Source organism: Xiphias gladius, chromosome 22 (assembly GCF_016859285.1).
Source record: "Xiphias gladius isolate SHS-SW01 ecotype Sanya breed wild chromosome 22, ASM1685928v1, whole genome shotgun sequence".
NCBI classification, from domain to species: Eukaryota; Metazoa; Chordata; class Actinopteri; order Istiophoriformes; family Xiphiidae; genus Xiphias; species Xiphias gladius.
In genome coordinates, this window is record NC_053421.1 from 1,112,228 (window position 1) to 1,139,113 (window position 26,886).

At 37.7% G+C, this 26,886-nt stretch overlaps 1 protein-coding gene across 1 annotated transcript; it reads left to right on the forward strand.

Annotated features, from left to right (window-relative positions):
- The first annotated feature begins 319 nt into the window (after positions 1–319).
- LOC120784284 (sodium- and chloride-dependent transporter XTRP3-like) lies at positions 320–26,043 on the forward strand. The gene is made up of 11 exons (XM_040117949.1): positions 320–443; positions 4,398–4,538; positions 5,171–5,262; positions 5,390–5,617; positions 6,038–6,148; positions 6,652–6,893; positions 15,240–15,402; positions 18,231–18,432; positions 19,120–19,279; positions 19,431–19,596; positions 24,427–26,043. The coding sequence occupies exons 1-11, from the start codon at positions 320–322 to the stop codon at positions 24,595–24,597; spliced, it is 1,800 nt and encodes a 599-aa protein (XP_039973883.1). The 3' UTR covers positions 24,598–26,043.
- Positions 26,044–26,886: the final 843 nt, after the last annotated feature.

The following is a 26,886-nucleotide window of genomic DNA, read 5'->3' on the forward strand; positions in this document are numbered from 1 at the left end:
AACACTTTTTCATTTTAACAGATGTACTGTGTCCACAATTGTTTTACAATTCAAGGACTACATATCCCAAAAAGCTTTGGTAGCGCTCTAAAATCAAAGGCTCATGGGAGGTGTAGTTATTCAATCACACAAAACTAATCATTATTCTGTAAGAAGACCCTCCCCCTGAGAGTTACCACATTACAATCACAGTGAGTTTATAAAACGCTGTCAGGGCGTACGGTGACATACTGCGCACTGATCCTCCCCTTACTGCTCCACTGACTCGCTGAGGTTCGGCTGCTGAGCACAAACCTGGAGACGATCACAGGAAGCAGACATGGAAAAGGATGCAAGACCCAACTGGGACAACCCCATGCAGTTTGTGCTGGCATGTGTGTCATATGCGGTCGGACTGGGAAACGTGTGGCGGTTTCCTTACCTTTGTCAGATGCATGGTGGAGGTAAGTCACTGATTCCAGATGTAAACCATTTACATAATGACAAGTTCATTTTAACAAAGCGTGTGCTTTCAAATAGTGTGGTAATGAGGCGTGAGCAGATTATTCATACACACCGGGTCCAATTTACATTTTAAATACAGACCACGTTCACTTTCAACAAGGTCGATACTGATGTGACACAGCTGGACCTGAATAACGAGCCTTTTTCTGTTCCCATCTATACTCCACACTTGAAGTATCATCGCATCATGCAGCGTGCTGTGTCAATCTAAATCATTTTCTGTAGGCCTAAGTAAGCGTTATTATCATTTAAACATCTCAAACAAACGAGGCACGGGAGGGTAATTATTCCCCAACAAGTTTTAAAATAATTAATTAATAAAGAAAGAAAAAGAAAGAAAGAAATAGTTATTTTTGAAACAGCGGAACATATTAACCACCGGTTTACTGAATATTTTGCCAATAATCTGAGTCATGCAGGTGGGCTCTTTCTGGTGGTAAATTTCCAAACGAATCCTTATCACACTGAATGAGCTATTTGTTAAGCACTCAGTTGACTCAAAGTTGAAACTAGCAATAAACTAACTGGAGGTCATGAACAAGGGTGAGTAACGCCGCGAATGAATTAGTAGAGATTAATACAGCGTGAAGCCTATCTACAGACTTTACACTGTAATTGCTGCTCTAGCATCATAATGGAATGATGAAACAATACACAATGATAAAATAACAAAAATATAATTAAAGGCAACGTAAACATGAGTAAAGTGTAAAATTACAAATAAAAATTAAAACTTAAAAAGGAAAACGATATTTTAACATTAGAATTTCAATGGTTCCTTGTCTTGAAATTTTAGCAGTAAAATTCACTTGGCAGACTGAGTCATTACAGCTGTTAATCTCATTCAATTTAAGGATTCAATTTTAAAAAAAAATGCCATTTGTTTTTTGTGAGTCACCCCTTACTGCATAAATATGAAATTTGTCAATGTATTTTAAACCATGTATTGTAATACATGGTTTAAAGTACATTGACAAATACTGTACTTTAGAACAGTATACTAGTACTGTGGTAGAGTAAGTAATACAGTAAAACCATTGTCACAAACAATAAATCAGTTTATTAGAGCTGGTTGTAATAAGTGCAGAATGTTCAATTCAAATTATGAATAACAATGGACAATTCAAAAATAGCTGAGCTGTGGATTCTGGAGTGCAGAAGGAGCAAACTTAAAATATGTTGCACGAATACATTATTGAAAGGTAGATGTTATGAAAGAATTTTCAAGTAACAGTCCTAAACGTAGGTTGTCGTCTTCCAAGTAAACCACAGGGATGGCAGCTATGATTTTTTATTAAAATACACAACATTATAATAATGTAATGTATTTAAATTTAGTCAAGCAGGTACACTTCTTCAGTTAAAAGTAAATATTCAACAGTAAATATTTCTCTGCAAGGATTACTGTATAACACCTATTGCACAATAGTTGCAATAAGTGCAATAGTACCAAAAAACATCCATTGCTATTTATAGCTGAGAGTTGATTTTAAAATATGGTTTTGTTTCTTTAAAGTACCATGTGTTCCAAATTACACTTATAAGACCCGTATTTTACTTTTTACCTAACAAAAGCACAAAAGGTGTAAAAGTAATGGTTTAGTTCCGCTCAGTATAATTATAGTGCAGGTTTACCGAGAAAGAAAACACATATAATGTGTGAAAACACAGGTGTAACTTTATAGTCTACTTGTTGGTCACAAACATATTTGTTACTATGTATGATGATTACTCTGTAAATGAGAATGAAGTGTTGCTATTATACAGTATTTGTCCGGGGTGGATAACACAGAAGTATAAAAGTACAGGTAAGAATAAACAGGGGCATTGCTAGATTTTCTCATGAAACAGGTCCTAAAAGTGGTTAGATGGGAGAATTGTTATGTCTGTATGGGTCCTATGCATGGTTCACTAAGCAACGAGCACACATCTACTGTAATTACTGTCCAGGGTGTGTAGCTTACAACCACGAAACCAGTGGTGGCATGTGACAGACTGCTCTCAAGGTTGGATTGGGACAATTAAGTGAACATTACCTTGGTTCACTACCTCCAAAAAGAAGTCGTCAATTTGTTTTATGGACAAAAATTGGATGTAACCAATACTGTAATAATCAGCAGTTCTAATTGCTGCCATGAGCTTTAAAAGTGTACCATAGGTCCAGATTCATGGGAGATTGTGTTTAATGCCAACAAAATGATTTTCGTTAACAAATGATAAATTATTTCTACAATACTGTAGCGTTTCCAGTTAAGGGTTTTTGATTATAAAGTTCAAAGGAAAAATGATTACTCCTGGAAGTTGAGGGAAAAATGTAGTATGGTAGATGTCCAAATAAACAGAAGAAACTCAGCCCTCAACAGTGACCTAACGCTGTTTTTAAAGGTCCATATTTTCCTATGAAGTTTCCTGTAAGGAACAGAGTAATTAGGGGAAATTAGGGGAAATAGTAAAAAAAACTCAATCTAAGTTGAATCAAATATTCATCTATTATTCATTTATTATTAGAAACTTTCGTCCTCATATACTGTAGGTTGAATTGTATCTGGCCTGAAGACCTGACATGCTGTGCACTGACTAAATGGCTAGCATTTAGTTGGAAGAATTGGAATTGATTAATTGGGAGTGTACTGACTGAACATGATCTCTGTTTTCCATTTAATAAGTACCAAAGTACATAGTTCATTTCGTAAAACTTCTTGGAATATTTTTTACTTTTTTGGTAAATTTCAGACATAATGAAGCATTACCAATTTAGCACGCAGTACGTGAAAGGTATTGTGCTTCTGCAGAGTTCACTGTGTGTGCCTACACCAAGTAAACCCACAAAAGATGTTGATGTACCTACATATGGCTGGTTATTGAATCTCAATACTTTTTTGTTACATACCAAAATTTGTGTGTCGTACAGAGTATTGAAAAATTATCAAGTACTGAAAGCTGGCATCAAAAGTCTGGTCAGATTCATAACCATGTTGATAGGTTCTTTGATCAGACAGTACCTGGTTTAGATCATAATTTTTTCAGTTTTAGGTTGTCTTTAATTAGACTTCTTGTACAGCATTTTAGTTGCCAAAAAAAAGAAAGAAAAGAGAAAAAAGGTTGATATTTTTCACTGTAAGTGCATCGTTTTTGTATTGGTAATGAAACTCAATACCTCTAACACAAGTGATCAATATTGATCAAATATTTAGTTTTATCGTTTTCAGTTTTATCATTTCTGTAGTTTCAGGCATACTACACTTCCTAATGCCACCAGTATTATCTTTAATTAACATGTAAGATGTGAATAAAAAACATGTAGGGTAATAATATTCTTTGCTTTAGGTTTTATGGAGGTATCTTTGTAGTGTGAACATACAGTACAAAGTTTATGAGACATACAGTGTTTCTTTGTAAGTCAGTGCATGTGACACTCATGTTTGTATGATTATCAGTTGTTGACACTTTGTCAGAGAGATCTTGGTTCAGTTTTATGGTCATTTCTGACGCCATAGTTTGTAATGGTGTTGGACTGACTGCATTATGTCATATTACTAGCTGCATTATATTAGGAGGTGTTTTTAAAATCCTGGTATTAAAAAACAGATGTCCACCTCATCAGTGTTAATGGGGATGGGCAAAATATTAGAAACTAAACATTAGAAACTATCTCTGTGAAGATAAACCTCACAAAGGTTTATTGCAGGGATACTGGATTGAATTAGATTATACAGTTATACCAAATAAATTGGTAACACATTGTGTGAAATCTGTGCTATACTCACTCTTTGAGAGGAACTGCGGGACAACTTCTTTTTTTCCTATTTCCTGTTTAAAAAATGAGGTTCTAGACTGGCAGCAATGTTCATTATTGGTATTTGTGTTTATAAAAACTATCTTTCCATCTTCAGGGGGGTTCTTGATTCCATATCTCCTCATGCTGTTTCTGGAGGGTGTGCCCTTATTTTACTTGGAGCTTGCCATTGGTCAGAAAATGCGTCTTGGTAGCATCGGGGCGTGGACTGCCATCAGCCCTTATTTGGGAGGAGTGGGTAAGTACTAACTGAACTAAGTAACTGTACTTTCAGTTCTGTGCATTGATATAGCTTTAGGACTCCTCACTGGATTCAAACAGGCTAGTGATGAGGAAGCACCTTTGCCTTTCTGGTGACAGAAAAGAGAACAGCATGTGGAATTTTATCAGGTTGGAGGACAATTTGTGCTTGCTGCAGCAACCCTGTGTGGGGGCTGCAGCTAACACATGGCGGAAAAGTGGTACACTTTGAAGTGTTACCACTTTTTACTGTACTGTCAGTAAAATGCTAATGCTTCTGGTGCTTTCCGTGGTCACGCTGTCTGTTATTGTGGATAACTAAGCTATCTTGAATTTATTGTAATTATTCCACTTCCATTCCAATGTGTGAAGCATTACTTATCAACATTGTTGGAAAAACCAGAACATATATTGTATTTATTTTATATATTATATATTATATAATATTATATATTATATTTTTTTTGGTAAAATATGGTTTATTCGTCACAGAGCTTTGACTCACATGGATTAACCCATTCAGAAGCATTGTGGGTTAATAGGTGGATATAAAATATGTAAAGTGGGAAACAAATTGTCCTTTATGACAATTTTTGATTTTTAATTTTTTTTTTATAATTCTCGTTTTAGGTCTTGCTAGTGTTGTGACTTCCCTGTATCTGTGTCTCTATTACAACATCATCAATGCATGGAGTTTCTGGTACCTCTTTCATTCATTTCAAGTGAGCTGCCAATTAAAAAACAACTGTCATTTTTTCAATAGCAAATGCTGTATGTATACAAAATGTTGGATCTTCCTTGGACAGTAAGATAACCCACTTACACTGTTCTTTGTTCATATCCATCCAGTCAGTCCTGCCCTGGGCAGATTGCCCCATCAATTCCAATCAAACAGGACCTATAGAGGAGTGTGAAAGGGGCACACCCACCCAGTACTTCTTCTACAGGGAAACACTGGACATTTCTTCTTCTATTGAAGAGAATGGACGCATTCATACAGGTCAGGCACTGTGCCTCCTGCTCGCCTGGGTGATTACGTACCTGTTCATTGTCCGAGGTGTAAAGTCAACTGGAAAGGTAAGTTTACAGATTACAAATATTGGGAGCATACACACTGACAGGTATGCCTCATTGTATATGTATCGGGTCTAGTCTGCGTCTACGAAGACTTAGATCTAAAGTGCCGGGTGATGAAATTTCAAATTTTTCAAAATTAATAACTGCAGCTGCAAAAACAACAGTAACACAACAGGACACTTAAAAATATATTAGAATTAGACAAGAACTTTACATATTTCATAGACCTGTAGATCCAACCGGCTAACTGAAAATGTGCATTTAAAAACTTGTGTAACATCTGGGTTGTTTTAGTTTTGGCCAGACTAGAGGGGTGATTGTGAGGATATGATGAAGTTGTTAAACTTTCCACCTCCTTGCTACATATTCACTCCTATATTTGAACTTTAACCCAGCTTTGCTGTTTGGCTCCATCTGTAGGTGGTGTACTTTACAGCCACATTTCCATATGTGGTCCTCTTTATCTACCTGATCCGGGGCGTCACTCTTCATGGTGCCATCAATGGTGTCAAATACATGTTCACACCCAAGGTAAGGTTGTGTTGGAGATTTTGCAAAAGGCATACACAGACGGGTGAAAAATAAAAGGAAAACAAGAAAAAGGAGGGGAGAAACAGGATGGCAATGCCCCACCCTATGGATGGGGGCATTGTCATCCTGGGGTTTCTATTTAAAGAATTACCCCAATATATGAAGGGCCAGTGTATTATAATCCAAGATGTGGCAAGTGCTTATGGTATAAGTCAGATAGACCACTGTGTGCAGTTCCTGTCTTAAATAAAATACAGTATGGCATGCAGGCTATGGATCCCCACAGCTCATTAATTATCCCCTTATTGTGCTTATGTAGTCCTAGAACCTTCTGCAGAACTGTAAAATAAAAGAAATATACTATGAAAATGTATGTTAAAATGAAATATTTTGTGCTTATGTGTGCCATGTGTGTGTGTGTGTGTGTGTGTGTGTGTGTGTGTGTGTGTGTGTGTGTCTGCACCTGTGCATGTGCATGTGCATGTGCGTTTGTCTACTTTTAGATGGAACAGCTTGCCAACCCTACTACATGGATCAATGCAGCCACTCAGATATTTTTCTCTCTGGGTTTGGGTTTTGGGTCACTCATAGCTTTTGCCAGCTATAACCAGTACAACAACAACTTTGAGCACCAGGCCATCATTGTCTCCCTCATCAACAGTGGAACCTCCATCTTTGCCAGCATTGTCACCTTTGCCATCTATGGGTTTAAGGCCACCGTCAACTACGAGAACTGCCTAGAGAGGTGTGTGTCGTTTGTCCTAATGTGTGTATGTGAGTGCACCCTTACACCTGTGTGCATGCCTGTGAATCTGAATGCCTGTGCTTTTAAACAGTATGCAGATGCTGTGTATATGTGTACATAGGAGCTGCAAGTAATTTCATATTTTTTTGTGATTGTTGTTATTTTTTAATTGGTGCAATTCAAAGTTGACAAAAGAGAAAAAGACACGGAGACAGAACAAAACAAGACAGATACATGACATTAATACAAAGTAAGACAGTACAGTATCAGTGATACCATGAGTTTGTACTCAGCTGCAGGGAGAGCATGTTTATGTGGTCTGTATGGAGTATATGCAGTATATGTGTATGACTAATTGATTTTGTATGTAGTATTTATGAATATATGGTTGTGTGCATTGGTGTGAATGTGTGAGGGTAGACTTAAAGAACATCAGGTCAAAACCTAGTATATGGCTGGGCCGCATATGATCAATGGGCAAAATTGAGGACATAGTTGAAAACTTTTGTGGAACCACTGTAAACAACTACATTCAATGGAAAGTACAAATGAATGAGCAATGGTCCACAAATTATAGCAAAAACATGAAAAATGAGCAGAGAAACAGGATGACATTGCCCCCATCCATATGGCACGAGGGGTCACTGAATGGTTTGATGAACATGAAAATAATGTGAATCATATGCTATGGCCTTCACAGTCACCAGATCTCAGCCCAATTGAACACCTCTGGGAGATTTTTTACTGATATGTTAGACAGCGCTCTTCATCCCAATCATCAAAACACAAATGAGGGAATATCTTTGGGATGAATGGTGCATTTTATTTGTATGCATGAAGCCGTTCTGGTGGCAGGGGGTGGCCCAACACCTTACTAAAACACTTTCTGTTGCTTTTTCTTTTAATTTGTCACCCGTCTGTAGCTAAATCCTCCTCAGAAAATTGATATATGTTGTAATACACTAATTAGCATATTCATTATGTCACCAAATCGTTTTTGCATTCTGCCTAGTATCAGCCAGTTTCAGCCCTTTATCTGTTTGCTTCTCTCTTATTATCTGTGTACACATATGCAGTAATTTTTAAAGCCAAATTCCCAATAAAGCTGTTCTCATTTACATGTTTTTCATAGGTATTATGTTTTCGGGTTGTCCATCCATCTGTCCGTCCCTTTCTTGTGAACGCGATATATCAGGAATGCCTGAAGGGAATTTCATTATATCTGACTGGATAAAATTATTTTATATTTAAACGGTCAAAGGTCAATGTCACTGTGACATCATAATGTTCTACAAAAAGTCTTTATTGGCCATTATTCAACACCATAACTCAGGAAAAGAAGGGGAGATTGTGACCATATTTTCTGCAACTTGAATGGTTGGCAGAGGTATACAACTATTAGGCAGTAGTTCTAGTTATGTTTCTGTTCAACAGAACAAGTATGAAATAGTGGTTGAAACTCAGCCCATTAAAACTACATAATAACCAGCAGTAACTTCCAAGTCATTTCCAAGCTGCTGCTCTGCACTGCTAAAATCCTGATTTCATAACAACGACGTTGTATGACAAAATCAGCAGAAACACAAGTTAAAGACAACAGCTGTGCTGTGATTTCGGCTATGTTTAGTTGTAAAATTATCACTCAGAGTGAAAGTTAGATGCTCATTCACTTGTATGTCTGCTGCCCTGCAGTCAATTGAACGAGACGCAAAGAGAAGTGTGCCTGTGGAAGGAAAGAGCAATCTTGCATTCATGGGACAATACTGGCGGCTCTCTTTTACGGAAAGTAGCTAAGGTTTATCCAGAAAGTCACTTTGTCACTAGGTGCTTTTGTGAAAAAAAGTCACTAAAGTGCTCTGAAAAGTCAGTAAATCTAGCGCAAAGGCGCTTAGATGGCAACACTGCCTGTAAACGCCCCCCTGATGACATATTAGAAACTGTTGGCGCCAATTCATTTTGAAACAGTAACACACAATGGAGAAACTCCAGCACTCGGCCGGCTAAGTGCTAGCGTAACTTCATCAGTTAGTCAGTCAGCGACAGACATTCCTGTTTATAGGGCTAGCCCCACTGTCGCAGTCAAGCCCAAAAAAGGAGGAAAAGAATGTGGGACAGTATATGATATGTGTAATAAATATGTGTTAAGAACGTTGCTCAAGGGAAACTGCAAGGAGCAGCAGTAGAAGGCAAGCACAATGCAGCCCAAATCTATATATTTTTTTTCAATTCTCCCTCAACCTTACTAAGTTCAAACACAATTCTGAGCCATGAGTACCTACTACTCATTACTACATTATTACTAACCACGACAGTGTAGCTGATAAGGTTTTCACCTTGAAAGTCTGTGTGTGTGTGTGTGTGTGTGTGTGTGTGTGTGTGTGTGTGTGTGTGTGTGTGTGTGTGTGTGTGTGTGTGTGTGTGTGTGTGTGTGTGTTTGTGTTTGTCAACATGGGGAAATGTGGTCCTGGAGACACCCACTGTTGGAGGAACTACGACAGAGGCAGTTTTGAGTAATTTTGCAGGTGTTTATACAGTTAGTTCCATGAGTATTCGGACAGTGACACATTTTTCGTAATTTTTCCTCTTGGATGAAAATCCTTTGGAGGCAATGATCGCTTGAAGTCTAAAACCCATGGACATTACCAAATGCTGAGTTTCCTCCCTTGAGATGCTTTGCCAGGCCTTTACTGCAGCTGTCTTCAGTTGCTGCTTATTTGTCTGTCTTTCTGCCTTCGGTTTTGTCTTTACTAATTGAAAGGCATGTTTAATTGGGTTTAGGACAGGTGACTGACCTGGCCATTGAAAAATATTCAATTTCTTGGCCTTGAGCAGCTCTTGGGTTGCTTTCGTAGTATGTTTTGGGTCATTATCTATCCATATTATCAAGCACCTTCTTATTAGTTTTGCAGCATTTGGCTGAATCTGAATAGATAGTATAGCCCTGTACATTTCAGAAATCATCCTGCTATTTCTGTCAGCAGTCACATCATCAATAAATACCAGTGACTCAGATCCATTGGCAGCCATACATGCCTATGTTATAATACTGCCTCCACCCTGTTTGACAGATGATCCTGTGGTATGCTTTGAATCATGAGCCATTCCTTTCCTTCTACATACTCTTCTCTTCCCATCATTCTGGTACAAGTTAATCTTAGTTTCATCTTTCCAAAGAATCTTGTTCTAGAATTGGGAAGGTTTAATTCGATTTTTTCCAGTAAAGTCTAATCTGGCCTTTCTGTTCTTGCGTGTTACCAGTGGTTTGCACCTTGTGGTAAACCTTCTGTATTTATATTAATGAAGGCGTCTCTTGATTGTAGACTTTGACAATGATAAACCTACCTCCTCAAGAGTGTTCTTGACCTGGCTAGATGTTGTGAAGGGGTTTTCATCACCAAGGAAAGAATTCTGCTATCATGTACTTCAGTTTTTTTTCATGGGCTTCCAGGCCTTTTGGTGTTGCTGAACTCACCAGTGCATTCCTTCTTTTTAAGAATGTACCACATTGTTTATTTAGCCACTTCTAACATTTCTTCCATCTATCTGATAGGTTTGTTTTGTTTTTTCAACCAAATGATGGCCTCCTTTATTTGTATAAATACCTCTTTGGACCAAATATTGAGAGTTCCCATGAACAGCTTCGAAATACAAATTCAGTACTTGAAATCAGCTCCAGACATTTTATCTACCTAATATGTCATGAAATAAAGGGGGAAAAGGCCACACCTGGATTTGAAACTGAACAATTGTCAATTGACCAGTTACTTTTGAGTGTCTGAAAATGAGGGACTGTGTAATTCCTAAATAGTAAATGAGATATTTTTGTTAAACCCCTTGATTTAAAGCTTAAAGTCTACACTTCAATCACACCTTGATGGCTTCATTTCAAATCCATCAAGGTGGTGTACGGAGGCAAACCTTTGGATGGATCAGCTCTATATCTTGAAATCTGACTGAGTTTATTAGTAGACCAAAACCACAAAAACCCAGAGTTGAGACCAGGAGGCAGAGCTGCTGTCTTAAATGCTTCTCTTCCACTACAGCAGTCACCCACCCAAAACCCCATAGAGACTGTGTCTGCCCTGCAACAACTTAAATTAATAAACTCAAAAAAATAAACAGAAGAGTATTTGTACACAAAAACCTAATAAAAATTAAGACTACCACTGCAGAAGTTCAACAAAATAGGAAAATTAAATGACTCACTTAAAAACTAGATCGCTCCCATCCAAAGCTGTATTAGTAAATGATCTGAAATCAGATCATTATATTGATATATTTAGTCTCACTGAAACCTGTCTGTGTAATGATGAATATGTTATATGTTATATGAATCCACTCGCCCCAGTCATATTAATACTCACATTCCTCGAGGCACCGGCTAAGTTGGAGGATTTGCAGCCATTTTTAAATCAAGCTTAATGATCAACCCTAAACTCAATTATAACTCATTCAAAAGCCTGGTTCTTAGTCTTACAGAGCCATCATGGAAAACTTTAAAGCCTATTCTATTCGTTATAGTGTACCGCGCTCCTGGCCCATACTCTGAATTTTTACCTGAATTCTCAGAGTTTTTATCAAGTTTAGTCCTTAGTACAGATAAAGTACCTATAGTAGGTGATTTCAATATTCATGTGGATGTTGATAATGATAGCCTTAGAACTGCATTTATCTCATTATTAGACTCAATTGGCTCCTCTTGGTGTAAATAAACCCACTCATTGCTTTAACCAAACCCTCAACCTCATTCTGACTTATGGCATCAAAATTAACCATTTAATAGTCATCCCACAGAATCCTCTTTTATAGGACCATTGTTTGGTAACTTTTGAATTCCTGTTACTGGACTACACGCTATTAGGCAGAAATGTGTTTTTCTAGATGTCTATCTGATAGTGCTGTAGCTAAATTTAAGGAACAGATTCTATCAACACTTAATTCTCCACCATGTTACAATATAACAGGAGGACTCCTATGCTATCTTTAGTCCCTCCCAAATTGACCATCTTGTTGATAGTGCTGCAAGTTCAATGAGAATGACACTCAACTCTATTGCCCCTCTAAAAAATAAGATAATAAAACAAAGGAGGTTAGCTCCATGGTTTAACACCCAAACCCACATATTAAAGCAAACTGCGTGAAAACTTGAAAGGATATGGCGTTGTACCAAAATGGAAGAATGCCGCTTAGCTTGGCATGATAGTCTTAAAACATATAGGAAGGCCCTCTGTAATGCCAGAATAGCCTATTACTCCTCTTTATTAGAGGAAAATAAAAACAACCCTCGGTTTCTTTTCAGCACTGTAGCCAGGCTGACAGAGAGTCATAGCTCTATTGATCCATGTATTCCTATAGCTCTCAGTAGTGACGATTTCATTAGTTTCTTTAATGATAAAATTAAAACTATTAGAGACAAAATTCACCACCTCCTGCCCTCAACCGGCACCAACTTATCTTCAAACACAAGAACCTTAGAAACATCTGTTAAACCTGATATATACTAAGACCTTCACCAACTAACTTCAACAATGTCTTCATCTAAACCATTAACCTGTCTCTTAGATCCCATCCCAACTAGGCTGCTTAAGGAAGTTTTACTCTTAGTTAGCACCTCTTTACTAGATATAATCAATATGTCTTTATTAACCGGCTATGCACCGCAGTCCTTTAAAACTGCTGTAATTGAACCTCTTCTTAAAAAGTCTACTCTTGATCCAGATGTTTTAGCCAACTATAGACCCACATCTAACCTTCCCTGTCTCTCTAAGATCCTTGAGAAAGGTGTCGCCAACCAGTTGTGTGACTTTTTACATGACGATAGTTTGTTTGAGGATTTTCAGTCAGGATTTAGAGTGCATCATAGCACAGAGACAAAACTGGTGAAAGTTACAAATGACCTTCTTATTGCAAAGGACTTGTCTCTATACATGTGTTGTTAGACCTTACTGCTGCATTTGATCCCGCTGACCATCATATCCTACTACAGAGACTGGAACATTTAATTGGTATCAGAGGTACCGCTCTAAGCTGGTTTAAGTCTATTTATCAGATTGATTTCAGTTTATGCACTTTGACAATTAATCCTCAGTATACTCAAAAGTTAGTCATGGAGCTCCACAAGGTTCTGTTCTGGACCAATTCTATTTTCTATATATGCTTCCTTTAGACAATATTATTAGGAAACACTCCATAAACATCCATTGTTATGCAGATGTTACCCAATTTATGAAGCAGTTAGGTAAACTTCAAGCATGCCTTAAGGACATAAAGACCTGGATAACCAGCATTTTTTCTGCTGTTAAACTCAGACAAAACTGAAGTTATTCTGCATGGCCACCAACACCTTAGAAAGACGTTATCTAATGATATAGTTAATCTAGATGGCATTGCCCTGGCCTCCAGCACCGCTTTTAGGAATCTTGGAGCCCCTTTGATCAGGATATGTCCTTTAACTCTCACATAAAACAAACTTCAAGGACTGCCTTTTTTCACCCAAGTAACATTGCAAAAATCAGGCACATCCTATCTCAAAAAGATGCAGAAAAACTAGTGCATGCTTTTGTTACTTCTAGGCCGGATTATTGCAGTTCCTTATTGTCAGGCTGTCCCAACAAATCTTTAAATACACTCCAGCTGATCCAGAATGCTGCAGCACTGGTACTGACAGCAACTGGGAAAAGAGATCACATTTCTCCTGTGTTAATTTCTCTGCATTGGCTCCCTGTAAAATTCAGAATAGAATTTAAAATCCTCTTCCTCACCTACAAAGCCCGTAATGGTCAGGCACCATCATATCTGAAAGAGATCATAGTACCCTATTACCCCAGTAGAACACTACGCTCCCAGAACACAGACCTGCTTGTGGTTCCTAGAGTCTGCAAAAGTAGAATGGGAGGCAGAGCCTTCAGGCTCCTCTACTGCGGAACCATCTTCCAGTTTGGGTCCGGGAGGCAGACATCCTCTCCACATTTAAGACTAGGCTTAAAACCTTCAGTTTTGATAAAGCTTATAGTTAGGGCTGGCTCAGGCTTGTCTTGAACCATCCACTAGTTATGCTGCTATAGGCCTAGACTGCCGAGGGAGATTTCCCATGATGCATGATGCATAATGTGAGCTCCTCTCTCCTCCTCTTCCTCTCTAACTGTACACATTCATAACACATCAATTTTCTTCTCTCTCCCATAGTTTTGTTCTGCTCTTAATGATAAGTGCCCTGAGATAACCTCTGTTATGATTTGGTGCTATATAAATAAAATTGAATTGAAATTGAATTAATGATTTCTTGCCAGAATTTATTCACCAGCAGTGCCAAGTCGGCTTTGGGTGTAGTCATCATGGATTTGCTCAGTGCTGTGTGAACAGATTTAGTCAGTCCCATTTTAAACATCCTATAGCTCTGAACTCTGTGAACTACCTTGTACTGTATGATTTGCATGTTGGTATTTTTAGTTATATGGAAAATATTCAGGCATATTTGGGTCCAGAAGGCAGTATTAGGATTGAAGGATAGGTCTAGCTCCCAGTTTGTTGTTGATATGGAAACTGATTCATGACATCACACACAACTCTGACAGCTTTCTTAGAGTTGTAGCTATTGTTTAGATGGTTAAACAAGGGTGATTTTTGATATTATACCTGATGAATGGGAAGTCTAATTGGGGATGTGTCTGAGTGATTTGGATGAATCCATTAAATAATATATTGTAGCTGACTGGAGAAAGTTTGGGGCTTCAAGACCTCTTACTGTTCTGGGTTTTTGAAAGGTTGATAGTTTGATTCTGGGTATTTTATTCTTACAATTGAATTTAGATAGATAATGAAGTTCGGGAATTTAAACCAAGTGGAATTGGGCTGTGTTGGGATCATTATGAACAGATTTAGTTTAGTTTAATTTTAGGGAGGCAAGTAACTTCATTGTTGGTTTACTCCTGAGAATTACATTGTCCATTGGCACGCTCCCTCTTTCTTGATCACCCATGCTTGCACACTTTCTAGACTAATTCTCCCTCTCTCTCTCTCTCTCTCTCTCTCTCTCTCTCTCTCTCTCTCTCTCTCTTTTCATGGAGTCAGTTAAATGATGGGTGTGTTGAATGTCAATAACACTGAAGTAATTTCTGCTCCAGTTAGCAATTCCAGTTCAACCTCCAACCCACATCCAGATTGTAATTAAGTGTGGCTTACGCATTCAAAGAGACCCCTGTCGTGGGTTTGACCAAAACCCATTGATTTGATATTTAACTATACTGAGCAAGTAGTGAAGAATATTGCAAGTGCTTGATATTTTGTGTGTCGGTCAGGGTTAAGGTAGTGTACTTTTCATGTAATGTTCCATTTTTCCTATTCCAGGACACGCTTACTGCTGCTGAATGCCTTCAATCTAGCAGAGGACAGCATTACCATGGACACTGTCTTTGATTGGATTGAGAAGCTGAACACAACATACCCGCAGCAGTTTGCTGAACTCACCAACAAACTGGAAAACTGTGACCTGGGGAGTGAACTAGACACTGTATGTTCATATGTATCATCATTACACTCTTTTTACAGTGATACACACTTAAAGCACTAATATTTACAATTATTAACAAAATGAGAATAGAATGGATTCACACATTGTGAGGGAAAAAACATTTTAAAAAGAAATAAACATGAATGGTGCAAAAAAAAATAATAATAAAGTGCCACCTCATTAATGGAGAAAATCCAGTAATTGCAGTCTAAGGTGATCTTTCAGTTGTGATTTAAAAGAGAGTTAAAACACATCATGCCTATGATAGAGAAGTACTGAGATAAACTAGATTGAACAAAACAAGAACTGAACTAGAAAAGGCTGTCCTCTCTTACAAATTTTGTCATTGCCATCAAGCCAGTAGTCATAACATTTTTTAACAATCTGCAAAAAAGAAACAATGAGAGGTGGTGAATGTATTTTTGACATTCATTGCCTGCAGCCCTAATGTAGTCATTTTAGGGCTAGGTTTCTTCTCAACCTTTTTTTTCTGAATAAATGCTTCATTTGACATGACAGGAAACAAGAGAGATGTGGGATAACGTGCAATGAAAGTCCCACCTGCACTGGGGTCATTGCAGTTTGTAGTCAGTGCCAGGCCACCAGGACACCCCTTTCATTTGGCATTAATGACAGTGGAGGTACAGTAATAACACTGGCAGAATTAAGACACGGTGAGTGCACATATTTATCCGCAAATGGCCAAGTCAATTCTGATCGTTTTGGCCAGTGGCTCTACAACCAACACAAACAAGAGAGATTAGAGCAGACAGCTCTGTTTTACACCATGTTTTTTGTCGTGTACAGATGAGGATTTATTGGTCAGAGTCATTAAATCCCATTTAAAAAAACCTTTCATCTGGGTAGCGTGTTACACTGTTTGTACAATCTTATTCTGTCAGATTTGCAGGTTGGTGCTACTGGTCATATGGAAGTTTTTATTACAGATTTTAATTCAGAAGTTACTATTGGTACTAATAGTGAAGTCTTGGAATTGGATAGGAATGGATACCAAGTCTGTTTTATTAAGTATTATGTTTAACAAAGAGTTCTTGGCAGATGTGAGTTTTGACAATTTTACCTTTAAGAGAGATTATATGAGATTTATAGCTGTTGTATTAACTTTTGAGATTATGGGCAATTTCATCTGCAGGATCTCCAAAAAATGTTTATTTCCAATGGCACTACTAGAATACTGGAATGAGTGATGCCTTTTTCTTTTCACAGGAAAGTTTGATGTTTTTTGTTCATAGAGATGTATGGACTGCTTCAACCGTCGTTTGGAGGGAGGGTATAGTATATTTGAAGTACGTAGTTTGAAGTGCTGCTGAAGTTCTTGCACTGGTTATGTTTTCAAAACAGTGGTGTTTCTTGATGGCGGAGCTAATGATAGCATGTTCTTAATCTGTCCGTTGCCTCTTTAAAATTTCAGTTTAATTAAAAATGTTTTATTTTTCGAATAATATATTGTAGTGGCTGAGTTGAGGATTTTGAACCCAGGTGAGGGAGACTTCATGGAAATGACTGAAAACAGGTAGTTAGTTTATTTTGTGTTGACTTAAGTTTTTGTAGACTTCTTTCCTGCTCTTCTGCCAGTTAATATTGCCTATGTTAAGGCAAGTGTGTGAAGATAAGGCAACATCCCCTGTATCCAAACAGGACAAGTTAACTAAATATTTTGAGATTTCATTAGTGTAAATGATTCGAATTGGACTGGGTCCGAATGAATAATAGTACAATATCTGCATAAACACAAAGCAAGAATTGTCTTATAATTTTCTAGATAATTTTAATGTTTGGATTTGTCCAGCTTCTGCTGCCAATGGAGATACAAGACATCTTTCCTGTCCCTTACTGTCAGGTGAAACTTGTTGTAGTAGCTCAGTGGATGTGATAGTGGCCAGAGGCTTATAGTGCATACATGCAAAATACCTTTAACCATCAAAATCCATATTTTAGTAGTGTTGTTAATTAGATTTTGACTTGAAAGCTTTATTAAGAGGAAAATTCACAATTATTGGTGGATGAATACCTTCCTTTAATAAAACCATACTAGTCAAAATGTATGATTAACTCGATACTGAATGCTAGAGCCTTACCAATACTTTCAATGTCTATATTAGTGACATCTGACAGTAAATACATAGGTCGGTAATGGGTATGTAAAACAGAAAATGCCATGAATCTGTGACCAAGGTTGGTACTAACTACTATTGGTTAATTCAAATGGGTGCACACAACAATATATGGACATTTTAATGCCTGTGCATCAGCAGCTACTGTGGCCAGAGGCACAAACATTCACTCTTACTCAAGGATGAACTGATTAATTTGTTGGTTCAAGGTAACTATGACCTCAGGTCTGTTGAATTCTTGTGATAAAGGTACATCAGGAATGCCTGGAGGGAATTTCATTACATCTGGCACAAATGTTCATTTAGACTCAAGGATGAACTGATTAGAATTTGGTGGTCAAAGGTATAGGTAAATGTGACCTCACAAAACACATTTTTGGGCATAACTCAAGAATTCATATGCTAGTTATGATAAAATACACTTAATACCTTTAAATGTAATTCCTTCAAAGTCTTCACTACATATATTGTATGACTCAGGACATAGATGTAAACTGCAACTTCACTTAGTGTTGTGTGCTATCTCTCCCTCAAGACCTGATCATTTCTAACTGGAAACTGGAAGCAATAGTCATATGAATGCGGCAAATTCACAGCTGTTCTCTGAGGCTTTTCAAGAGACCATGTGAAAATGGGTCACAGCCCAGTTCAGTTTCCATTCCAGTCATAAACTGTCTCTTTCATCTGTTTCAGGCTGTAGAGGGGACAGGTCTGGCCTTCATAGTGTACAGTGAGGCTATTAAAAACATGCCATTCTCTCAGCTGTGGTCAGTGCTGTATTTCATCATGCTCCTGCTGTTGGGAATGGGCAGCATGCTGGGCAACGTCACGGCCATCATCACCCCGCTACGAGACTTTAAAGTCATATCCCGCATGAGCAACGAGTTGTTCAACGGTAAGATCCAGACCGATTTTGGTGGAAAATGTTCCCATTATCATCTTTAAGACATCAGCCTGTGCTGGTGGTTCATACGGCACATGACCAAGGGAAAAAATGTGAAATCACTGCAATCCCCAGGGGTCCCCGTTCCCAATTTGCGAACTACTGGCTTAAAGGAAACAATCGGGCTCTGACGATTTGGGAAATACCCTTTTTGCCATCATACTCGAGTAAGAGGAAATCACCAGCATTTGTTGTTGATTTTTGATGAGTTGCCTACAGCATCCACAAATCCATAAAGAGGTTTTGTGTTTTTCTTCTGGATTTACAGGCAGTTGAGGTGTGAGATGTTCCTGTTGGCAGAACAGACAAATTTATATGCTTTTTACCTCCATTGAGTCTACAACAGCCGGTTAGATTTTAATGCAATTAAAAAGGATAAAATTAAAAGAATTAAAAAAATTAAAATTAACATTAAGAATATCAGCAAAACACACATACATACTCACGTATATGTGTGCACCGTATATTGCTCTCACCTAAAGAATTCAGTGACATCACTGCCTATATTTGTGCCTGCTGCTTGCTTTAATATACAGTAGTATGTTTTGCTATGCAATGAATGTTACATAGATGTAACATGTTACTTACTAATTGTAAAATATTGGGTATCAGTGACTGAGTACTGTGTTTTGCTTGCAGGTTTAGTGTGTGTGTTCTGTCTACTGCTCGGCTTGGGCTTCACCACCACATCAGGGAACTACTGGTTTACCATGTTCAATGATTACGGAGCCACTTTCTCCCTGCTGTTCATTGTCCTAATCGAGGTCATAACTGTCAGTTACATCTATGGAATTAAAAGGTTTGTGTACTTGTGTGTGGTACAGAAGTCCAGCTTCTGTTTTGGCTCAGCTTGTGGCTTGTGCTATATGTTAAAGAGTAAAAAATCAGCAATGTTATTCTAAACCTTACAGAATAACATTGGATTTTAATACAGAATTTGCTCATTTTAGGTTTGAAAAAGACATAGAAGACATGCTCGGTCATCGTCCCAACTGGTACTGGAAGATCATGTGGGCAGGCGCCAGCCCCCTTCTCCTTATTGTTCTATTCATCTTCTACATCGTCAAGTACATCCAAGGAGGGACACCTACCTACCAAGCATGGAACAAAGAGCTGGTGAGCTTTTTCATTTTTCTTCTCCATTACTAATATATTAGGGTTCACACATGTCCTGGAGAACCTGGACAGTCTGGAAAACAGTTGACCAATTTTCCAATCATGGAAAACACATGGAAAATGAGAGAAAAAGTCAAATGTCCTGGAAAATATTGTGTTGCCCTGGAAAATTACATCAACCTTCATGGACGAGTATTTTGAATAGGCTGCTCTCAAGGTATGTTGTGGAAATGCTGTGAGCACACCCCCAAGTCACGTCACATGGTAGCACATGCAGGTTGGATAACATTAAAACTTAAGTAGCAGAAACTCTGAATAATGCAAGTTACATTATCCTTCAAATCTAAATATTAGTCAGTGCTGGCTGGTAACTGTGTTAGTTTCTACTGGGTTTATAGATTAACGCTGCTTTCTTGCCAACTTGTTTAAAACGGTTGAATTATGTTAAATTGGTTAGCATGTTTGGTTGAGTCGCTAAAACTGACATGATTGCTAGCTTGTTTTGCCTGCAAAGGTTTAAAGTTTGTGATTCAACTCTGGCTAGGAGCAATGGTTTCAAATGTGTGTTGGGCATTGTTGAGAGAGATGGATAATAATGAATGGGAAGCGATGGGGGCCCAACTTTATGTGAGTCAAACATCGGCTAAATACTGGCTAATGATCCTTTTTTTATTTGCTAGCATTGCCTCTTCAAATGCAATGATGCACTGCTAAGGTAAAATGGACCATGACATGAAATGTTAAACATTTTTAGTGGTAGCTCACAGTGGGTGTGGTTAGCCTTGTTAAAGACTCCACTTCATATTAATAGTAAAGGGGCCAAAGTATGGTGTGATAAACTGATATGAGTCAGTGGCTGCTAATATCCTAGCAAACTCGACCCTAAGATTGAATCATACATTTAGGTATGTAAAGTTCAGTCTAGATTTGTCAGTAGGCAAAGTTGTAGGCCGCTGTTTGTGTGATTGATGGCTATGCCAATATACTGAAATGTTCCTATAACACTTGGTGTCTAATTATAGAAATGAGTGACAGAATGTGCAAGTTCAGGAATGAACAGAAAGAAGAACTCTAGGTCAGGGACTGGCCAGGGGAAGTATTAGGATATGTGCATAGGGCATATTGCAAGTTTTCCAATAAGTCTTTTGATGTTGGTAATATGGGCATGTCAGCACTCAAGAGTCATACACGAGGGCAAGGCCTTGTCAAAGTTGTGGGACAATTAAACAGTGGGAGAAGAATAACACATTTCATGAGGTCGACACCTTTAAGGGAAGTAGCTGTCCAACTAACCAAGAGCCACAAACAGCCATTGTAAATAAGGCAAGTGGCAGTCATGGAAGCACAGCTTTACAAGTGTCCAGTACCAGTGCATAGGGAAAAAGCTCATGCGCACAAAGCAGCTCAACATTTTTTCAAGCCAAGCTGTGCTTGAAGCAGATATTTGCTGGGCAATCAAGATGGTCACATCACACTACTTATTCAACCCCAGTTTTGATATGTAAGTCATTGATGGTCAGATATTCCTAGACAGTGAGATTGCAATTTTCATTTGGTCCAAAAAAATCAGCTTACCTTGTATGTTTTGGCTTTGTCTATATTTCAAAGAGCAGCTGATCAAAGATATAAGAAAAGCAGAGTGCTATGTAATTTGTTTTGATAAATGCCCAAATGAATTGACACAGAAAGAACAGATGGATGTTTTTGTACTGGAGTTAACATGAAGTGAAGGTAGCTGTGCATTATTTTGACTTAGCATTTATTGGACACACTCAAGAAGAGAAGCTTTTGGAGAAAATCAAGGGTACAATGTCATCACTTGATCCTAATAAGCTCAAAGATTATCTATATGGGAAGTTGTGGTTTCCCCACAAGAAACTTCTGATAATTTAAGTGCCATCATCTGCATCCTACTGTACAGTAAGAGGCCTCTGATGACACTCTTATTCAGGTTAAGCTCCAGTTTTTTTGCATTTGTTGCAAGACAGCTAAAGCGTTTTTTGGAGACATTCCAGACAGATGCCCCAATGATGCCTTTTTTAGCAAAGCAGCTCCATTCCACTCTGAGAGGTTTGCGGTCATGCCTCATCAAAAGGGAAGAACAGGAGAAGATTAAGACACCTGTCCAGCTGCTGAAACTGGACCCACAAGACAAAGCAATCCATGTGCCACTCAAACAGCTGGACATAGGATTTGCCAAAAAGTAAGCTATGGAGAAGGGAAATCCAGTGAAAATACAGGTTTTCAAGAAAGAATGTGTCTCCTTCCTTGCTGTAACCTGCAAGAAAAGTGTTTTTATGTACCAGACAGTGTGGCACATGAGCTTCCTTGAGCCTGACCATGGTAACAGAAGCATAAAGTGCAACAGCAATATCTGAGAAACTCCTACAGGTTCTCCTCAATGTAGGATGGTACACTGCCTCTGAGTGTGACAAAGTTCTCTCTCAGTATCAAACATACTAATTACATGTTTACAGCTATCGGCTTGATGATTTTCTTGAAAGATTTGTCAGTGGTAGAGAAGAGCAGCACTGTAGGACCTAATGAAATGTCTCCTCACACTGTCTCACGGACAAAAAAAAATTCTGGTAAGGTAGGTGCCAGGAACTTTAGCTGGCTCTTTATTTTTTACTTTGATTTCATGGATAAGTTATAGCCATAGACTGCCCGTATTTTAAATGAGACTTCCACGGAGAGGAAAATATATAGTGTATGGCACGATTCCTGTCTGTCATACCAGCTAGATCATCACTGAATATGACCTGGAAAAGTCCTGGAAAATGATCCCTAGAAAAGAAACTGGGAACCATCTGTCTTGTACTTACTGCTTTTTAGTCTCAAAGACGGTGTAAATGCCAGCCAGAGCCAAATTCCACTTCTTAATGTCCAAATCAGTCAATCAGCTTTTTCTCCTTCATTATCATATGAAATCCATAGCTGCCAACTGTCACAAATAAAATACAGTGTTGTCCGAACGACTTTCTCATTTGGAAAAGTGGTCTCAAACTTTTGGATTTCGTGATTGTGTCTGAAAGGATGTCACCATGTGATAAGAACCGTTTTTAGACATTTGCATGCAAGGTGGTTGCTTAGGCCACCACCAGCTGACAGGGCACCAAAGAGGTGGAAGAACTCCTTTGTAATTAATTTCAGACATCTAATCTATTTTTGCTTTTTATTTTGGTTGTTTTTGTTTATTATTTATTTTATTAATCTTATTATTATTATTATTATTGTTTTTATTCATTTTATATTTTATTTACTTATTTTAGTCTTGATTTTTTTAGTGTGTTACACTGATCTGATCTGATCACTTTCAAATAAACCCACTACTCACACTGTTCTAAACCCTGATTCTGAGAGGAGTTTACAAGCAGACTCTGTAGAAGGACTCTCTACTGGAAGCTGACAGGTTGCTGTTATATCTTTGATTGGAACTGCTGGCTGTTGCTGATTCTGCTACTTATTCGGTTAATTTGCCCATACGGCAGTGGAATACTCATGTACAGGTTAATTATGTTACGTGGAAACATAAAATGATGTGTACCGGGTTAAGACTTGGATACTGTAAACAGGATCATCAAGTGGTAAGTACGTTAAACACTAAATAGCCTATAATGATAAAAAAATATCTACAAGCTGAAGTTAGTATTAAAGTAATTTATGTCTACTCTAGGTATTATTTTAAAAATACATTTTTCAAAACAGCGCTCAGTAGTTGGAGTTAATTATATACTAGAGAGCAGTAGCGAACGACACAACCAGAGTGTTCATTTTGCACTTGAACCACACCCCTACAATGCCACTCTTTGATATAAACGTCAGTATTTTTTAATCCTGAAGTTCGAGAGTCTGTCTAAATCTTGTGCAGACTACAACAGACAGACTCTCTCTAGTATTACATTTTCTTAATGCAGAGCTATTCAGCTGTAAAACATGCAAAATTGCTACACTAATTTTAATGCAGTGTGTACTGTAAGTTGTCTAATGTATGAAAAACATTTAAACAACAATTAAAACAAATATTCAATCATAAAACATTGTTGGGACATCCATAAGTGTGTCATACTGAAATACCTGAAGTTCAGTACAGAAATGACTGAATAGTATTGAATATTATAATAATACTGACATTTCACATAATGTGTGGTCATGTAAATTTGCCTCAAAGTAATGGAAAAATTTTTGTAAAAATGTGTATGAACCCTGTTTATCCTGATTGGTCCTGTTCTGGTGTCTGGAGATTTATATAATGAACGAAGCTATCCATGCTGCATAACATTATTCATGGCACCTTACTCATATCAAAGACTAGATAAAATATAAATCATCCTGCTCCTGTGTGATGAATACAGGTGTTTCATCAACTGCACAGATAACGTCCCACATTCTATAAGTTGTTGTGAGAAAAACTCACTCATCAGACAGAACATCGGTATTGATGTTGCTCTGAGTCAAACTCATGGATGAGATTACTGGTTAATCCTCAGGCATTTCCATTCGTTATGATTCACATATCAATCATCAGATGAAAAAACATGTAGGAAACTGAAAGACGAAAAATTTCACATAAATGAAAGGTGTTTAGTCATTTTGGAGAGGTCTGTGTGTATGCACCTGTGCCAGCTGAAGCCCTAAAAATTGCCCTGCATCTGCCTTTTTTATAATAGGTCGTCCAAGCAGGTTTTAATACAAACTCAATTTTGTGCCAGAATGAAGAAAAGAAATTGCTCTGTGCCAGCTAGACGATGATTGATAATTTTGTTGAAACGCCTTAATAATTAACTAATGTGTGAAGGAAGGTGTTAACTGTACCTGTTGTTTTCTCAGGGTAAATCAGTGGCGACGGAGTATCCAGTCTTTGGTCAAGTCTTCATTGGACTGCTGCTGGTGTCGTCAGTCAGCTGTGTTCCCCTCACAGCTCTGTATGTCTACTGCAGGAAGCGGAAAAATGGAAACCATCACAAGAGGCAGCATACTGTAAGCACAGTATCAGCTTAGTGACACAGCAACAGTACATCATTTATTTGCTATTACACGGAGGGACAGTGGAACATGATCAGTGGTCATTTGAGTTTTCCTTGCCATTTTTTTTCTTCACTTTCACCAAATTTTACATTATTGAAAGTATTTTTGAAGTTTTCTACCTGCAGGAGGACTTCTTTTACTACAGTGATCAATACCCTCTTACAGCAGGAAACACAAAACAATTGGAAATATGGGGACATAAATTTCAAATGAAAATTAGGTTAAACATTTCTGCTCCTTTAAAAAAAAATCTGTGTATTTTCCAATTAATGTATTATTGTATCATTCCTCTCAGCATTAAAGTCATACTTTTTAGACAGATTCCAAACATACTCTGTAAACTAAAAAAATTCAAGTTCATCCCATTCCACAGAGCACAAAGAATTCCTCGCTCAGTCTCAATTATCAGTTTCCACAGTTTAACTGTGGAACAAGTTATTAGTGTAGATGTAGTTTGTTTAATAGTCAAACATTTACAGAAAATGGAGCTGTAATTCAGTGTTTCATATGTAGGAGTTATGAGATGTAGTGTTTGAGTATGTTAGTTATCTTTTCATATTTTATATACATATAAATGTCTTTAGTCAAGTTGTTTCATATTCAGCCTTAGATATTAATTTCTGTTATCAGTGGGGTCCAACCAAGTCAAGTTTATTTGTAGAAATCCAAAATCCCACAATGGGATTTTGGTCCAGTAATAGGATTACAGAGGGGCCAGCACTACTGCCACTAGTAGCATTTAGTTTCTCTTGTTTCAGGAATTTTCTAAAATTGACTTCCAGTATTTTCAAAGGTATTTTGAAAAGGGCAGTTTTCATCACAAGTACCAAAAAGTGACACTTTATTCTGTAGAGCTGGAAACTCCCAGCAAAAAAATATCACACCATATTGGCTGAATTTTGTCACTTGTTTTAGGAAAATAAGATGTTGGATTTAGAATACACTGATTAAAGTGTAGATCTTTTAATAGTCTAGTCATCTAATTAATATCTTGTGTTGAGTCTGGTAAGCGGATTTATGTGTGTTCTCTTTGTAAGAAGGTTGTACAAATTACCTGTTTTTCCTACATATTGAGTATTTTTTGATAACTAGTTTTATATCTGTTTTAAAATGCTGGCATCTGCTATCATACCCTCTCTATAATAGAGTTAAAGAGCGAGTACATCAAGTCACTTGTATGAATCAGTAGTAGAGCTACTGTGCCAAATATAAATTTAATATTGAAATATTTTCTTTTTCAGCCTCAAACATGTAAACTGTGTACATATTGTAAATATGTGGGTCATTCAAATTATCTAATGATTAGAATGCTCAATAAATATGTGACCTTTTCTTTAATTGTGCTATTGACTAAATGAAATATTAGTAACTACCACAGACAATGAACTGCCATTAAAAACTAGTTTTATTAAAATCAAATCAAAGGTGTCAGTAAAATATATCATCTCATGAGTAGTAATTAACCATTCTTCATATCTTTATCCATCTATATCTTATCTATTTATCTTGATGGTTAATAGAGGATGATGGTCAATTTTTTATTAAACAAAATGTTGATGTTCATAATTGATCTCTTGTCTATGTTTGGATCATGGAGATGGTTTAGTTGTTATTATATGATCTAAGGAACTTCGGTCACTCGATAATAGGTGGCTGTATATGGGGGGAGATGGTATTCCCTGTCTCTGTTCAGAGATGGAGAACACACCCTGAAAACAGCTTCTACCCCATCTGACATCTGGTATCGACAGCTTCATCCAACACATCAGTAACATCAACCTACAAATCAATTTCAGAGCAGAAAGAGGATGGTAAGCTGCTCTTCTTAAACACCTGTATCCATGTGTAGATTGATGGGAGCAAAGAGACTACAGTGTATAGGAAACCCACTCACACAGACCAATAACCTAATTTGAACTCTAACCACCACTTACAGCAACTAAGATGAGTGGTGAGGAGCCTCCTCACAGAGCATAACATTTATCAGAGAGCAGGAGGTCCATCAGGTCCAGGGGCACTCCTGGCCAACGTACAAGGAGTGGGAAGGATGGGAAACCCACCTGGAATTAACACTGCTAAATGCCAGTGGACACCATTACACAGCTGGACTTTCAGAACATCTAACCAGAGTTTGCAAGTAGGAAGAAGTCACACAAATCATTCATGCTGGAATACCTTAAAGACAGGACCCCTTCCCCCCTAGAGGAAGACTGGAGTGGTGTATGATATCATTATTACATCACATGTGACAGCAGTAGGGAA

Coding starts and splice junctions, on each gene's coding strand:
- LOC120784284 (XM_040117949.1), top strand. CDS start 320: ATGGAAAAGGATGCAAGACCCAACTGGGACAACCCCATGCAGTTTGTG. Junction 6,149..6,651: donor AATACATGTTCACACCCAAG/GTAAGGTTGTGT, acceptor GTCTACTTTTAG/ATGGAACAGCTTGCCAACCC. Junction 15,403..18,230: donor TGGGGAGTGAACTAGACACT/GTATGTTCATAT, acceptor CATCTGTTTCAG/GCTGTAGAGGGGACAGGTCT.